Source organism: Lepidothrix coronata, unplaced genomic scaffold (genome assembly GCF_001604755.1).
Source record: "Lepidothrix coronata isolate B3197 unplaced genomic scaffold, Lepidothrix_coronata-1.0 Scaffold73, whole genome shotgun sequence".
Classification (NCBI taxonomy): Eukaryota; Metazoa; Chordata; class Aves; order Passeriformes; family Pipridae; genus Lepidothrix; species Lepidothrix coronata.
Window position 1 is genome coordinate 3,719,312 of NW_016690253.1, and position 16,689 is coordinate 3,736,000.

Consider the following 16,689-nt stretch of genomic DNA (forward strand, 5'->3'; position numbering starts at 1 on the left):
TCCACAGGGAACTGCAAATACAACCATAATGTTCAATTTGTTCATCCTTCAGAGTAATCCCTGGCAGGAGCTCCAGGAAGGTCTCCCCTGCCTTGGGCAGCTTCTTCCCTGCCCTTACAGGGAATGACTCAGGAGCTTCCCTGCCGACCCTGGCTAACAGGAAAGAGTGGATTCTTTCCCAGACACATTCATGTCTTGGGTGTCTTAATTATCAAAGCATTAAGGCCATCACAGTCCATTTCATCCTCCAGAACCTGAGGGACAAATGGGTAGTTTGTGATCCCCGGTGGGAAAACAACAGCTCCAGCAACTGGATTTTTTTAGTGACTTACAAAACTGAAGCTGAGAGGTGCAAACTTTACAGAATCCTGGAATGGTTTGGGTGGGATTTGCCTTCCAGCAACAAGTAATTCGTCTTTCCAACCCCTGGCCATCACTCAGAGCTTGCTGGCTGCTGTTTCACAGATTAAATCCCCTTTCTTGCTGAGCAGGCTTGGAAGTAAACGAAAATCAAACATCAAAGAACAGCCTTTCTTAAGGAAATTGTTACATATTCCACATTTTGCAAACATGTCAGCAGAGAAAAGTCCTTCCAACTGTCTCTTCTGCTCCTCTGTTCCTCCTCCATCCCTCCTCCTCTTCCGTCTGTCTGTCCCTCCTCCATCCTTCCTCCCTCTTCCTCCTCCTTCTTTCCTTCCTTTACTGTCCCTCCTCCTCCTCCATCCCTCCTCCTCCTCCTTCCCTCTCCTCCTCCATCCCTCCTCCTCCTCCTTCCCTTCTTTCCTGCTCCTCCTTCCTTCCTCTGCCATCCCTCCTCCTTCCTCCTGTGTCCCTCCTCCTCCTCCCTCCCCTGCTCTGTACAGGCCGGTCACCCCTCGCAGTGAGTCCCCCTGTGGCACCAGGCCAGCGCAGGTGTTGGTGAAATAACTTTATTTATTGGTTGTGATACAGGGCTGTGTCAGACAGTCCATACTCAGAGTAATAGTCACACGTACTCGCTACAGCTACGAGACAGCGGGGCCGACACACACGGCATTGAACACACCAGAGAGGACAGAGGGAAGGGAACTATTCATTTCACTAATTACCCCCCACCCCGTCAGTGGGGTCTCCCCCCTCCCTCCCCGCTCCGCCACTCCAACAACACGACAGGGGGGCAGCGGGGCCGCCGGGAGGGGGGACAGCAACACACAGGGACACAGCGACACCAGCGATCCCAACGGGTATGTACAGGGAGAGAGAGGGAGAGGGAGAGGGATCCACCTCCTGGCACCGCCACCGCCGGGAGGGGGGACAGGGGACACTCCACAGGGAATGGGGGACCACAGCCCAGCTTCCTCCTGCAGCCCAGCTCACCCTGAGGGGAAGGGGAACAAACTGCCATCCCAGGAACTGCCAGATCCCAGCCCGAGCTGCCCCTTCCCCTCCTTGGGGCCCGCGGGCTCCACACACGGGGTCAGGGACACCCTGGCAGGGCAGGGCAGGGACTGTGGTCACACCGTGCTCAGTCCCTCTCCTGCCACCAGCATCCTCTCTGTGACACAGCCCGGGGGGGAAAGGACAGTGAAATTCTCCTCTCTGTCAACTGACAAACCTCCTGACTTCTGTTAGGGCAGATGGACCCAAAAACCCCACTAAAATCTCTGAAAATCTCTGAAAACCAGGGACAGTGGGGAGAGGAGGCACTTCCCAGCCTCCAAGGTTGGGAAGTGACACCAGAGTTCCCTTCAGCAGCAGACAATCCCCCATTCCTGCACCCACTCTGACAGTCACTCACTGCTCCCCTCAGCTTTGGCAGCTTAAAACCACCCCAGCAGTGAAAGGGCTGCTGGCCCCATCCCAGAGTTCTGCTCCAAAGGCAGAAGCAGCTGGGTGGGATCCCATCAAGCAGCAACCTAGGAATGACAGTGGAATGCTGCCCTTCCATCTGCTGTGGCTCTCCTGCTCCACAAGAAGCAGTTCCCCATCTATAGGATGAGGAACAGCAGAATGGAGATCAGGAAAGGAGCCTGAGCCAAATCCATGACTGCCAGGGCAGGTATTGCCCCAGCAGTGATGGATTTCAGGTCACTGTTTGCTTTCAGAATCCCTGAGGATCTCTCCCCACCTACCCTCACGCTGCAAAGCCTCTGTTCCCTCCTCCTTCCCTACACCAACACTCACCGAGCACCAACATCCTCTGGATGGGAAGAGATTCCAACCGAGGAGAGCAGGCTGTGGGATCTCTGCTACACAAACAGGAGCAACAAGGCCAAAGCTCTCAGAGTTTGGGGCTTTCCAGTGCTGTGTGTGACACGAGGGGCAAAACTTGGAAGTTGTGAGCAAGAGTTAGCCAGGGTCATCACCAGGAGGGAGAAACAAAGGACCCAATGCTGTGTGTGCCCTGCGGGAAGCAAAGCCTAGGAACAGGTGACCTGGGCTGTCCAAAAAGGCAAGGCTGAGTCCAAGGGACTGGTTTAAAGGAGCAGCCTTCTCAGAGGAAGTGAGGATGCAGGACAGGTGGGGCAGGGAGCTGGCTGGGATGCAAGGCAGTAGGGAAGGCGGAAAACCCACCCCCAAAGCTTCATTTTTGTCTTCCCTAATGTGGCGGCCTTTCCATGGCATTCACAAGATACAGGGGAGCAGGTGGGCTCGAGGTGGGGAAAAGGGGGAGAAGGGGAGGAAGAGAGGGACAGAGAGAGAGAGAGTGTAAAGGGCACCATGGTGCCAAAGTGCAACAACATAAAAAAATAAACTCAAAAGACAGGACACTCATTCTGCACTCAGGGCTCATACCATGCAGTGAGAGGGGCGGCCGGGGCTGCTCCCCACCAGTAAACAGGGAGGTCGCTCTCAGGAGCTGTTTTCCAGCCCCACATAGGGATGCCTGGGCAATGAGTGATGTTCTCAGGGCATGGCTGGCAGGTGCTGTTAGCAGGAGCACCCGCTCTCCGTGACTGGCTGCTCGGGGGGCTTCTCTAGTTTGATGTCGATCACTGCAGGGGGGGTCAAGGAAATCACCCAGTTGAAGGAGAACAAGAAGGACAGAACAGGTTGTTAGTGGTCCCCTCATGGTGTTTGAGCAGAGCATGTTCTGCCTGAACAGGATTCACTGCAAAACCAGGGGACTTGGCACACTGAGACCCTTTAGAGGATGGAGCCCAAGTGGACAGGTCTGTGCAAAAAGAATGAAGAATTACAGCATTTTAAAACTACACAGATTTCATCCTCAGTTCAAGTGGAGATGCAAAACTTGTGCTTTAGTTGCCCTTAGTTGTGTACATTTATCTACAGCCCATGAACAGGGTCACAGAATCACAGACTGGTTTGGGTTGGAAGGGACCCAAAAGTTCATCTTGTTCCACCCCCTGCCATGGGCATGGACACCTCCCACTATCCCAGGTTGCTCCAAGCCCTGGCCTTGGCCACTTCCAGGGATGGGGCAACCTGTGCCAGGGTCTCATCACTCTCACAGCCAAGAATTCCTTCCCAATATCCCATCTAACCCTACCCTCTGCAGTGAGAAGCCATTTCCCCTTGTCCTGTCACTCCAGGCCCTTGTAAATATTCCCTCCCCATTTTTCTTCCAGGCTTAGGTCTCCCTAAGCCTTTTCTTGTCCAGGCTGAACGATCCCAGTTCTTCCAGCCTTTCCTCACAGCAGAGCTGCTCCATCCCTCTGATCAACTTGGTGCCTCCTCTGGACACATTCCAACAGCTCCATGTCCTGTTTCAGCCACGTCCCTGCAAAGCCCCATCCCCACAATGTGCCAAAAGCAGTCAGTGAGCCCAATTTAACAACAGATAATTGTCCAGTTCCCTGGGAAAGCAAGGATACTGTCTTCTTTGCTCTTCTCTGGTGTGCTGTCCATCCCAGGTAAGGCAGCAGCCACACGGCGGAAAAGCTGGAAAGCAGGAAGAGGAAAGCTCAGGGCTTGTCAGAGAAAATGCCTGTTAAAAACACTCTTTTACAGCAGAACTCTGAGCTGTACCAAGTTGTTATGTGGGTACTTTAGCAAGCAAAGCACTGATCAACAATGTCATGAGAATGTTACCTAGGAAATTTAACAGGTTTTAATAAAGAAGTTATTCAATGCCTATGAAACAGGCAGTTTTATTTTATCTGTTTCTGTCTGAACAGAACACGGAATTTATTAGTAATAGTTCTTCCAGGGATTCATGGAACAACTCCTTCCTGCACTCACTAGCCACGTCCCAGCCTCTGCTTCTGCACCCAGTGATGTTCCAGGGCACATTTGGGGATTTGTGATAAGTCACCTCACAAGGTTTAAGGAGTTTTACAGCCCATCCCTTCAGTTCAGTCCTGCTGCCAAACAGCCTTTCCTGGGCAGAACAGCTGGTTCAAGTGAGCTGCATTCAAGCTATTAAGGATGTGCTGGAGCTGGGAAGGGCTATTACATCCCCATAAAACCCAGAAAATGGTTTTGCATAATTTCTGAACTCAATGCCTGGAGCTCCTCCTGCTGCCATTACACGGCCCAGGCACTGCCAGGCTGCTGAGCTGCTGCACAAAGAACCAGAGGAATCATCTGCTAACGGGATTTTCCTCACAGCAGCTTGGCAGGGGCTTCTCATCCACCCCCCAAAGTGTGTTCCTTGGAAAATCAAGGTCCCAGCAAGGTGCTGCAGTTGCATCCTCCTAATCACAGAAGCTCTCACTGCAAACACCCACTGGGCAAATAAAGCAACAAGAGTTAAACCAAAGCCAAAGTGGATTCAATCCAGAACAGCCAAAAAACCTCAAGCCCAAAGTCTCACTGTGGGTTCTCTCAATCTGCTGCTGTGCAGCAACCTGGGGAGGGGGTTTTCCAGCTGACACAGCTCCCTGCAGGCCCCTGGAGCTCCCAGCTCCTCACTCCAAGCTCTGTCACATTCACAACAACCTCTGAACTAGTGGAGGGTGGCATCACAAACTTACAGCAAGAGGCGATGGGCACAAACAGAAATATGAGAAATTCTGCTTAAATAAAAAATGTGAAGCTGTGTTTTTTTGTTTTGTTTTGGGTTTTGTTTTTTTTTTTTTTCTGTATGGCTTATCAAACATTGGCAGGCTGGCTGGAGAGACAGTGTCTGTCCTTTGAGATTCCAAACTCAGCTGGAGCCAGCTCTGGGAAGCCTGCTCTGAGTCTAAGGGCTGGAAAAGATGATTTCCAGAGATCCCTTCCAACCTCAGCTGTTCTAAGATATTCCAGGATTCTCTGTGGCTTGTTAACAGAAGGAGGAACTTCCAGTGATGTCAACAGTGATTTCAGCAAACTGCACTAACTGGTAACAAAACCAAACAAATTCCATCTGACTGGCTGCACAAAACAGGGATTTTTCCCCTTCCCATCCTCAGCCCATTCTGGGGTTGGCTCTCCTTTCTTCCAAGGTTTTCTTAGCTTGGACAGGAAATCATTGACTCGACAGGAAAGGAGCTTCCACTACTACTGCAGAGCTGATGGTGATCACTGGGCAAGAAACATCTCAGGGGGTTGGCATTATACATGAGCAAATCCCTGCTGGATCAGGAAGCCTAAGCAGGGGCCAACACACATAGAGCAGGGTCAGATTCCTGATTTTAGAACAGAACACGGATGTACCTGTTTCACATTGTATCCAGTCTTTGCACTGGTCTCAATAAACATCACATTCAGCTCTTTGGCTCTCTGTTCACCTTCTTCTGTAGTGATTTGCCTGGAGGAAGGTGCCAACGGGAGCAGAAAGACAGAAAGGAACAGAAGGAAGAGTTAGAGACATCTGTGACTGAGCTGGTGGTCAGTGCTCACCCACCTCCCAGGAGGCACAGCCCACCAAGGGACACCTCAGGGCCCTCGAGGATTCACAACCCCCAGCTGCATGAAACCACCCCAGGGAACACCTGGAGTGGTGACAATCAGTAAGAGATGATCAGCACAGGATGGAGCTTGTGCAGCACATCTGAGCCTCTTTCACAGCACCCTGCAGGGGAGGAAGAACCCCCCACACTGCACCTGAGACAGAGTTCCCCAAAGCCAACAGAAGGGAATATTGTGAGGTGACACAGAGATTCCAGAAAGGCTCCAGCAGCAAGGATGGCCTGGGAGCAAGGACCTGGAACTGCATCTCTGAGCACCACCCTGGACATACCTGTCTCACATTATATCCTGCTCTAGCACCAGTTTCAACTACATCATATTCAGTTCTGGGGCTTTTCTCTCACCCTCCTCTACAGAAACCTGTCTACAGCAAGGAGAACAAATCACAGAGCAGAGAAACCAAACCAGAGAAAAAGAGTCCAAAAATGAGAAAAGGAAAACTGCAGGGAAAAAAAACACCAGCCAAAACTGAAGCAACAGTGACTGGAATGAAAAACTTCACAGGCTTCACTGAACAAGAACAGGGCTATTTTTAGTCCAGCTTTTTGGCCTCAGAACTAAACTTGGTTTTTATCAGAGGATGAATGGCTTCCCATACTCTGTGTTCTACTTCAAAAACTGTCACCTGTGGCTTTGTCCAGCCTTAACAGGCCCAGCATTTCAGCCTCACACAAACCCAACTTCCTTTGAAAAGGAACAAGGAGAAACTGTGCCATGAACTCACAGCTGCATGTGCACAGAGAGTTGGGCAAACTGGATTATTGAAAATGAGCAGATTTCCTTGCCTTTGCAAAGCAGCTTTTTGGCTTTATCTCAGCATGAAATACAAAATCAAACAATATACACTATTGAGAAACAAAGTGTAGAGCTACTTAATTTCAGTGAAAGGAATATTTTTAGGTGGGTTTATTTTAACCAAAACTATTTGCAGAACAGCAAAAGGGAATAACTTCTGCTGCAACCAGAAACCTGAATTTCACAACACAGAATTTATGTTCCGTTTCAAATCGACAATTTTTAAGATAGTTTCAAACTAATTTTTAAAGCCAGGCTGGGCAGCCAGTCCTGGCTTTTCCTGGCCAGGGCAGCAGGGCCCAGCTCTCCTCGTTACCTCTTGTCTGCCAGGTCGGTTTTGTTCCCCACCAACATGATGATGACGTCGCTCCCTCGCTCTGTCCGAACGTCATCGATCCACTTGGAGGTTTGCTGGAAAGAATTCAAGTCTGGAGGGAAGAACAAATGGGAGTGCTGAGCATAAAACTGCTTTTCAGAGAGGGGCAACGCTTTGCTTGTACTCAGGTTCTTCACCACACAACCCATAAATTGTTGGAAAAAGAGGGAGGAGGGGGGGAAACACTTCCAATTTTCACCGTGTTTGAGCAGAGCCCGTGGCTGGCAGTGGCCGGGGGGGGCAGGAGGGGTGTTTGGAGGCAGGAGCCCCCGCGGGCACTCACTTGTGATGTCGTAGACCACGACGGCGATGGTGGAGTCGCGGATGTAGCTGGGGATGAGGCTGCGGAACCGCTCCTGCCCCGCCGTGTCCCAGAGCTGCAGCCGCACCTGCTGGGACAGCCCGGGAGAGGGGCAGGGGAGAGAACACAGAGCACACACTGCCCTTTAGACAGGGGGCACTGCCACAGCCCCCGCAGCAGCTCTGAGAGCCCAGCCACCCCTGGCACTGCCCCCAGTGTCCCACCACCACACCACAGGCTTCCCAGCTGTGGATAATGTGCTTTATCGACCTCCTTTGCTCGTCTACAGAGCCTGCCATTCCCAAACTGCTCTATGGATAATGTGCTTTATCAACCTCCTTTGCTCTTCTACAGAGCCTGCCATTCCCAAACTGCTCTAGGATACAGCCACACCTCCTCGCTGGGGTGTGTGAGGATGTTTTGGTTTGAAGTGCTGGAACTGCCTGGTTTACTTCATGTTCCCTTTGCCAACTGACACCAACAATTACATTAAAAAACTTTTTTTAAAAAGTAAATGATAATATCTAAATAATTTAAATAATAAATATATTAAATATAATAATAAATATTTATAATTATAAATATAATAAATGATATAGTATAGTACATATTATATAATATATAATATAGTTTATTATATATTATATAATAAATAATATAGCATATTATATACTATATTATATATAAAATAGTATATTATATATTATATAATTATATTAGATCATTAGAATAAAATAATAATATAATAATAGTATATAATATTATTATTAAATAATAATGACAATTATATTATATAATTGTATAATGACAATTATATTATAGATATTAATATAACTATAAAATAATAATAATATAAAATAAAAATAATATTTAATAATAATATAATCTAAAAATAATAATAAAATAAAAATCAGGTCTCCTTGGTCTACGCAGGATTCTGGATCTCCACAGGACTCCAAGTCTGGAGCTACTCTGAGCAAAGCTTTTGGGGCAATTCCCTCAGCCCAGACACCACATAAGGAAAAAAGTATCCAATCTCCAGCACCAGCACCCAGATGATGGCAATGGGGATTTTCATGGGAGATTAAAGCAATCAATAAATTAAGTTCCAGCAGAAATGGAAGCAAATGTTACACACTGCAGGCTCCAGGTGATGGGAAGGGCTTTGGGGTCACCCTTCCAGAGCAGCACAGGGGTCAGAAAAGGCACAAATGCTGTGAGGGGCACAGTTTGAGCCCCAAACACACTCTGAACTATTAGAGAAGGCAGCTCCAAGGCCTGGGACCTGCCCATCTGAACCACAACTGCCCAAAACCTGCCCAATCCCCCAGTGAATCAAAGCTTTTACACTGGGAGTGACACCTTTTCCTTCCCCACAGGGCTGTGCACTGCCAGAAAACAGGATTGCTTGGCATTCCCAAAGGCTTTCATGGGGGCAGGCACCGGTTCCCAGCTCCCTGACAGGAGCCTGGTCCCAGCACTGGGGCAGAGCAGTGATTAATAAGGCAGCAAAAAGCAGCTTCACAAGGACCAGTAATTGCTTGTTTAGAAGAGAAATAGAAGCTGATTGAGCTGCAAAGCGCCTGGTTACAAGCAGATTCAAAACAAGATCTTATCTCCATCAGGGTATGTAGATCTGATGCCCTGGGGCTTAAGGAAGATTAGGAATTACAGTTAAAGCAATTAGTTCTTGCTTCATTTGGAAGGCAGACTTGATTACAGGACCGAAAGTCAGGGTTTTTCTCTACCCCGGGAAACTCGAAGTGACAAACTCGGAGCACCTGGGCAGTGTCACATCGGAGCTGGAAGATCAGATGGATCAGCACAGCTCCTGGACTTCCCAAGCTTCCCCACACTGCCCAGGCAGTTATACTGGAATGTTCACCATGAAACTTGACGCAGATGGTGATTTAACACCCCACCCTTCAGACTCACAGGCAAAAAGGCAATAGAAGAAGCAGCACAGGCCTGACCCAGGTAACTTGTTTAGTGCAGGTGATGATCTTTGAGGGAAGGCCTTCGGGACCTGTGCAGACACTCCTGCAGTGACCTGAGTTTGCTGCAATATTTCTGTGGCTTCTCATTTCTACCAGTCAGAGTTTGTGTGCACCCCCTTTTGGAGGGGAAAATATAAATAACCCCCTGTGGAACTCTAAGAATTAACCCTTAAAAACAATGTTCGGGAGGGGCCTGAGCTGCAGGATGGAATCCCACCACGGCTCTCCCCGCCTGCATTTTGGGATGTCCAGCAGAGCAACAATAACTAAGCAGTTTCTTCACACCCTCAGAAGCACCTGAGCACGTTCCTTCAGTAACACAAGAAAACTTAAGAGCCTCTCACTCACTAAGAGCTAAGGGCAGTAACAAGAAAACAATGACATTATCTGCAAAGCCCTTTGCCAAAGTCCATGAGATCAGCGATCACTGAATTACTTCTGACAGGTCTGGAAGATGTTAAGAACAGCCTGGACTGGCAACATTTTTCCACCTGCCTGGATAAACAGCATCCTGCACCTGCACAGCAGGAAAAATGATGCCAAGCTGTGCATCCTGCCACACTGCCTCACCCCAGAGAAGTCCCAGCACAGCTCAGTGCTCCTCAAACCCCAAACAGGGCAGTTCTATGTTAGTTTGCACCAAACCAGGAATTCTCCCAGAGAAGAATTCAGCTACAGTACTGGGAGAAAGACCATGTCGTTATTTGCCCTCAGTACAGAGGATAAATCATTGCAGAAGTCTGTTATTTGTTAAGCAATTCGGCCAAGGAGGGTGGAACAAATCCCTGGCCCTCACTATAATCCACTCTGGGACAGAATAAAGGTGGGCCAGAGGTTTTTCCACCTCTGCTGTGTTCTTTCCTTAAATTTTGCCCACATGGTGTTGGCTCACTGGTGTAAATCCTGACACTGTAGATGAACAAAAAACTCCACCAGATCAATTGGAATCAATAACAAGGAGTCACAATAAAACAATCCTATTCATATTTTCCTAACTTGAACTAGAACATTCATGTCAAGAGTTACAGAGAATTTCCTTCTAAGCTTGTTTATTCTTTAGAAATTCTGGTAGTTGCATCTCTCCTCTTTCAAAATCTGGATATGAATCTCCAGTTCTCTTTTTCAAGGGAATGGGAATCTTGAATCCTCCCAAGTCACTCCACAGCTTCTGTGTGAATGGGTGTTGTGCTGGTTTACCTACTCTGACAGTGTTCCTTTGCTTTGGCCCCTGAAGCTGGTACTTGTACAAATTATATATATATATATCTGTATTTTCTCTAGAAAGAAAAAAAATTAATTCTGAAGTAAAAAAAAAAAAAAAAAGAAAATAATAGTTTTCCAAAGATTTCCAACCACCTGCCATTGCAATCAGCCCAGACACAGCAATTCCCAGTCCCTGCTCAGCCCTCAGCCAACACCCACAGTTGGTCTATTTTAGCTCTTTTTGGGTACCACCACCACCACCACACTTCCAACACATAAAGATCCCTGTTAAAAGCAAGGTCCCTGCAGACCTCTGGCTCAATACCTACTTGTGGTGCCAAAGACAATGAGAGCCACGGCAGAGTCACGGGTGGAGCTGGGGAGGAGGCTGAGGGACCTCTCCTGGCCGGCTGTGCCCCACAGCTGCAGCCTGATCTGGGAAATGGAGAAGTGCAGGGGGGGAAGGGGAAGGGGGAGAGCAGGAAAACGGAAAACAAAAACCAAAACTCAAGTGAAATAAAAATAAATAAATAAATGGGAAAAAAAATAAACTAACTGCAAAGCAAAACTAAGGCAAGGAAAGGAAAGTTCAAACGGAACAGAACCGTGGAAAGAGGCAGCGACACTTCTGAGCCTCACAGTGACCTCAGCACACACACCAGTAACATCCCACACACCAACACCATCCACCCAGCTATCCCTAAAAACCCCTTCTCACACCACCTGCTAACGAGGGAAGTACATGGAAACACCTCAGTGACCCTGCCTCCAGCTGGTGGATGTGTGACTCCTATCCCTAAGGAACACATCACCAGGGGTGGGTCAACCCACGGGGAATCCAGAGGTGGTAAAACACAGGAGTGGGAGATGAGCCAGAACAGCAAGTACCCTCCAGACTGGCTTATCTTGCATTTATATCCAACAAGGGACACCTTCCACTAGCCCAGGTTGCTCCAAGCCCTGTCCAACCTGGCCTTGGACACTTCCAGGGATGGGGAGTCCCTTCTGCCAGTTTGTCCAGACCCTGATCAGAGCTGAGTGATGGAGCACAGGTGTAATTCCAGGATATGTTATTCGCTGTAAGGACATATCAAATCACCAAAGCCCACACCCCAGCTGGAGGCTCAGCATTCTTCATTTCCAGCCCAGAAATCAAAGCTTATTGCAAAAGGCAGCATGAGCTACATCTGAGGAACTATTTCACTGTCTGAATCTTCCCAGCTTGTGTGTTTGTATTTGTCTCTCCTCTTATCTACATTCCACACCTCTGTTATTTAAACAGGCTCCATGGGCTCTGTGGACCACTTACATAATCAGGAAAACTAACAGTATTTGGAATGAAAATGGTATTTTGTGGATAGCAGGGCAGCAGGTGAATAACATCCTGACCTACACAACCATGAGAAATCAACACTCCATTGCTGGAAACAGCACACAGACATTCCACTGTGCCCTCACAGGTGTCAAGCAGCATTCCCAGGATCTTTGCCCTCTTCTGCCAGCACCACTGAAGAATGGTATCCATTAGTTCCCCCCAAAAAAAGGTTAAGGAAGGTCTTTTCTCATATTGAACCACAGGTGAGATGGCAGAGAAGCTCCCAGGGAACTCATCACACACACTGGGCTCAGCTTTCCTTGGAAGCAACAGACCCAAAGCAACACATAGGACTGTCCCCTCCTCCCCCAGCACTGTCACACTCCTCACACAGCAGTAAAACCAGCAAAAAAGGCAAACAGCAGCAAAACATGAACAAAACCACAAACACTGAAAGGCAGGGGAGGGGTGGGAGGGGTCTCTATGCCAAAAGGAATTTCATGCAGGCTAAATCCAAAATTGCTTTACTACAGTGGCTCAGAACTGTGTTACAGTCCTGAAAACAGGAGCTTTCTATGAGCAGGGACAAGGTCCAATCATGAATGACTTCAAGCCCTGGAAAACCAACTCCTGTAGAACCCTCCTCATTGGCTTTTCATTGACTTCAGGAGTCAGACTTGATGATCCTGGTGGGTCCCTTCCAGCTCAGAATGTTCTGTGACACCTGAGCTCTGCTCAGCCCTGTTCCTACTGACAATCCCAGAGGCAGAGCTGCAAATTCTGGGAGCAAACTACACCTAAACCAGGCAGCCCATTCATTCCCTGGGATATGGCCATTATCTCCTCCCAGTTTTCCATGGAAGATTTTGACTTCCTGCTGGAGGTATCAGATCTTAACAGGTACCACAAAGAGGGGGTCAGTGACGGGATTCAACAAAGGCTGGTCCTCTGGGGGATTTCAGCAGCTGCTGGAGGAAGGGCCAGGGGAAGGGCCCAGCCCTGCAGCTCCCACGCCATCCCACCCACGCCTCACTTACCGTGCGGTCCTCCAGATACATTGTTTTTGACAGGAAATCAATTCCAATGGTTGCCTGGAAAGAAGGGAAGCATTAGGGACTGCAACCTGCCTTCCAGCAGCTGCAGCTCCCACCAGTTCCAAACTCTCAGAAACCTCCACAAACTTGAGATTAAGCTGGTGAAGTGATCTGCCTTTCAACAGAGGGGATGAAAACAAAGCAATCTGGGTATCTGCACCGGCTTCATTTCACAGCATTCCTCACACAAGAACCCCCCTCTGAGGCTGGATTTTAGCCCTAGACATTAATGGAGCTCAACACAGATCACAGCTGAACCGGCAGCTCGTTCTGGCCTACCCCAGCTCAGCCTGAGAAAAACTATCTTATTAGAAATAACCAAATAGTGGAACAAATGAGATACATAAGTCATGGACAATTCAAAGCTAAAAAGCCACATTTACTCAGGGCTTTCCACTTCAGAAGGTGCTTCCCTTCCAGTGACACTCAGAAGCTTAATTTCTCAGGCCATTCTTTCTGCAAGTCTCCGTCCATTCACATTCCCATTGCTACAGCAATTCCAGTAAAAAGACATTTAAAATAATGTACTAAGTTAGATGCACTCCCAGGCACTTCAACCAAGCTGCTGTCCCAGCCCTTCATAACCCCAGGAAACAGGAGACAGCTCTGATGTAGCAGATTTTAGTGTTTTAGACATAGATTATTTTAATCCTAACACACACAGGCAGCACAGAAGGGCTCCAGCAGAACATGGACCATGGAATACTAGAAAAGACCACCACAGTCAATTTTGGTAGGGAGAATTTATTTTTGGGAGGCCTATTTTCTAGCCAGGACAAGGTTAATAAATCTTAATAAGCACACAGATGTCTGCCAGCACCTTACAAAAGCCAGGAAAGGAAACACCTGAAGCACAAGAGGATCCAGTTCCAGTGAATTATTTGTCCTCAACTCAAAATTACCCCAGTCTAAACCAGTAACTCTTTCTGGCTGAATTAAAAGATAACCCCAAATCTCCTGCTTTAAAGATATCTGATATTCCCTTGAAATACTTCTAAGTGCCTTTGAAGCAATTAATTCTTCCTAAAAATCTTCAGGCCTCTTACACATCTTCTCCTTTTCATCTGCAGCCTCTTCATCCCCACCCTCCTCTTTCCCTGCCAAGACTTCCCTGGCTTTTCCTATCTTTAGTCTTTTAGTTAAAAAATAGTAATAAAAAAAATGAGAGACTGAATATACCAAAGCTGACTTCTTGCAGATCCATCTATACACTCCAGACTCAACTACTCCTACTTAAATGGAAGCTCTAAAGATGCCGGAGACCAAGAATTATCACAAGATGTTCCCATCTTATTCATCCTCTGTTTCCTGAGACTCCCAAATCCATCACCAGGCATCCTGACCATCATCTTCTCCATCAGCCAGACCCATAAATCAGTGTTTCTCCCCATCTTCCTCAAGGCTTCTCACATATCCAAACAGGATCTAAACCCTGCTGCCTTTTTGTACACTGGATTTCCTGACATCATCCTGGATGCTCTGGTTTAATCATGAAGCCTCATCTCTGTTTCACGGCACATTTTAACCTTTTATATGATATTTAACTGACACCTCATGGATCAATGTGCTTGGCCCTCACAGGCATAAATTTTAACAGCAGGGAACAGATTTAACCATAAATATTTTCAAAAAATTAAGATAAAATCCTACCACATACCTGGTAAGTATTGTCAAAACTGTCATACATAAACCTGGTGATCAGGGAGGTCTTCCCAACTACAAGAGAAGAGAAAAATTACTTTAAGCAGCAGTGGAAAAAAAATAAGCACTGCTTTGGGAGTGGCACTGATCTGAAAGCAGCTGCCAATCTCAGACCATTCCAACCACACCTTCCTGGGAAATAACCAGCTAGGAAAATCATTCCCAAAATGACAGAGGCAAATCAATCTCTGTAGGTCAAAAATTAATCATGGTGATGGCCTGGTCCTCCAATCAGGTGTGTTGCCATGTAGATAACAAAGAACTGGTTGTTTGCTTTAAGCAACCCACAAATCTGCTTTGTTCCTCGTGCTCTGCTACTTATGTAATCCCCAAGCCTGGGACACAAACATCAAAACAAACCAGGTGACACCCCAGTTCTGCTGCCTTTGGCTGCACAGAAAAGCAACATCCAAGACTTGCATCCTTTCTTCCTTCATAATGAGATTTTAGATACAGAGCAAAGTCTGGTGGTTTGATTCAAAACTTTACATTTACATCTCCAAATTTTATCAAGACACAAAGTGCAGAACTGATATGAAACAGGAAGCAAGGAGAAGATCTCCAATTCTTGCTCAGGAAGGCAAGAAAAATTCGAAGGACATGGATGGAAAAGTGAAAAGGAATTAACTGCCTAAAAAGGTTGTGAAATGATGAACATTGGAGAGGGTTAAAAGCAGGTTAGACAAATATCTACCAGCAGCAATGTCAATCCTGCCTTGGAAAGGCAGGGGAATTGGAGAACTTCTGGAAATTCCTGCAAGAGCTACAGTTCTGGGCTGGAGCAGTAAGAATCCCAGGATGGTCTGGGATTGAAGAGACCTCAAAGCTCACCCAGTCCCACGCCCTGCCATGGGCAGGGACACCTTCCACTGGACCAGGTTGCTCCAAGCCTGTCCAACCTGGCCTTGGACACTCCCAGCAAAGAACACCACAATTCCAAGGAAAACACACAACTCATCCATGAATTTTGCGGGATGGGGCACAAAAGGGAGTCAACTGGAGACAAAACCAAAAACCCCGAGGCTGGAAGGGAGGCAGAGCAGGGCCGAGCACCGCCGGGAGCCCCCGCATCCCTCGGGCCGCTCCCGCACAGGGCTGCGGGCGCACTGCGGACCGGCCCGGCGGGTCGGAATGGGGACCCGGCGGGTGGGAAGGGGGCCCGGGGCACCGGGAGGGCCCCGGCGGGAGCAAACCGAGCCCCGCGCCCCCGCCCGCCGAGGCCTCAGGCCGGGCCGCCCCTCCCTGCGCCCGGCGGCTCAGCCCCGCATCCCTCGGCCCCGCATCCCCTCGGCCCCGCATCCCCTCGGCCCCGCATCCCCTCGGCCCCGCACCCCTCCGCCCCGCATCCCCCGGCCCCAGCGCGTCCCCCGGCCCCGCCCGCCGCCCCGGGCGCTGCCCCCGGCCGGGCCCCGCGGCCCGGGCCGCGCTCACCGCTCTGCTCGCCCAGGAACACGAGCTTGAACTTCCTGAGCGGGTTGCCGAAGTCGCCGCCGCTGCCGGGCGCGGACATGGCGGCGCGGGGGGGCCGAGCGGGAGCCGTGATGGGGACAAGGAGACAGCGCCGAGCGCTCCGGTACCACCGCCCCGCGCGTCACCTCCGCCGCGTCACCGCCGGGCCCGCCCCGGGGAGGGGCGTTGCCATGGCCACGGGGGAGGGCGGTTACCCGGGCAACGGGCAGGGCGGTTGCCGTGGTGCTGGGGAGGTTGCCATGGCGACGGGGCGGCCTCCGGGGCGGGGATGCTGCGGCTCGGACCGGGATGGGCCCGGCTGTACCGGGGAGGGTTGTACCTGGCTGTGCTGGGGAGGGGTGCAGCTTTACTGGGATGGGTCTGCCTGTACTGCGTTGGTTGTACAAGGATAGGCCTGGGGATGGGTGTACCAGGATAGACCTGGCTGTGCTGGGGCTGGACCCAGCTTTACTGGGATGGGCCCAGCTGTACCAGGGGTGGTTGTACTGGAGGGAGCCCAGCTGTACTGGGAACGGGCCTGGCTGCACCAGGGGAAGGCCCAGCTTTAGCGAGGATGGGCCTGGATTGTACTGGGGATGGGCCTGGCTGTACTGGGGAGGGCA

General features: G+C 49.4%; 1 protein-coding gene across 3 annotated transcripts; it reads right to left on the reverse strand.

Moving 5' to 3' along the window:
* Window positions 1–913: 913 nt before the first annotated feature.
* On the reverse strand, window positions 914–16,237 carry RAB41 (RAB41, member RAS oncogene family). Of its 3 annotated transcripts, none has more exons than XM_017819174.1 (9): window positions 16,049–16,178; window positions 14,574–14,632; window positions 12,860–12,913; window positions 10,837–10,942; window positions 7,290–7,395; window positions 6,947–7,058; window positions 5,581–5,674; window positions 3,816–3,882; window positions 914–2,975 (listed from the first exon to the last, which is right to left on the reverse strand). In XM_017819174.1, exons 2-9 carry the CDS (start codon window positions 14,597–14,599, stop codon window positions 2,911–2,913), a joined length of 630 nt encoding a protein of 209 aa, XP_017674663.1. In that variant the 5' UTR covers window positions 14,600–14,632; window positions 16,049–16,178; the 3' UTR covers window positions 914–2,910. The 3 variants fall into 3 exon arrangements, with proteins under 3 accessions (XP_017674663.1, XP_017674662.1, XP_017674661.1); XM_017819173.1 differs by having other exon boundaries at window positions 7,290–7,398; XM_017819172.1 differs by lacking the exon at window positions 10,837–10,942 and having other exon boundaries at window positions 16,049–16,237.
* Between the last annotated feature and the right edge of the window lie 452 nt (window positions 16,238–16,689).

Bases quoted from the DNA above. Each gene is read 5' to 3' on its own strand.
- RAB41 (XM_017819172.1), bottom strand. From the start codon at position 16,127: ATGTCCGCGCCCGGCAGCGGCGGCGACTTCGGCAACCCGCTCAGGAAG. The intron at 14,633-16,048 runs GTGAGCGCGGCC...CTTCTCTTGTAG, and splicing joins GTTCCTGGGCGAGCAGAGCG to TTGGGAAGACCTCCCTGATC. The intron at 7,396-12,859 runs GTAAGTGAGGCG...CTGTCCCAGCAG, and splicing joins TGTATCTGGAGGACCGCACG to GTGCGGCTGCAGCTCTGGGA.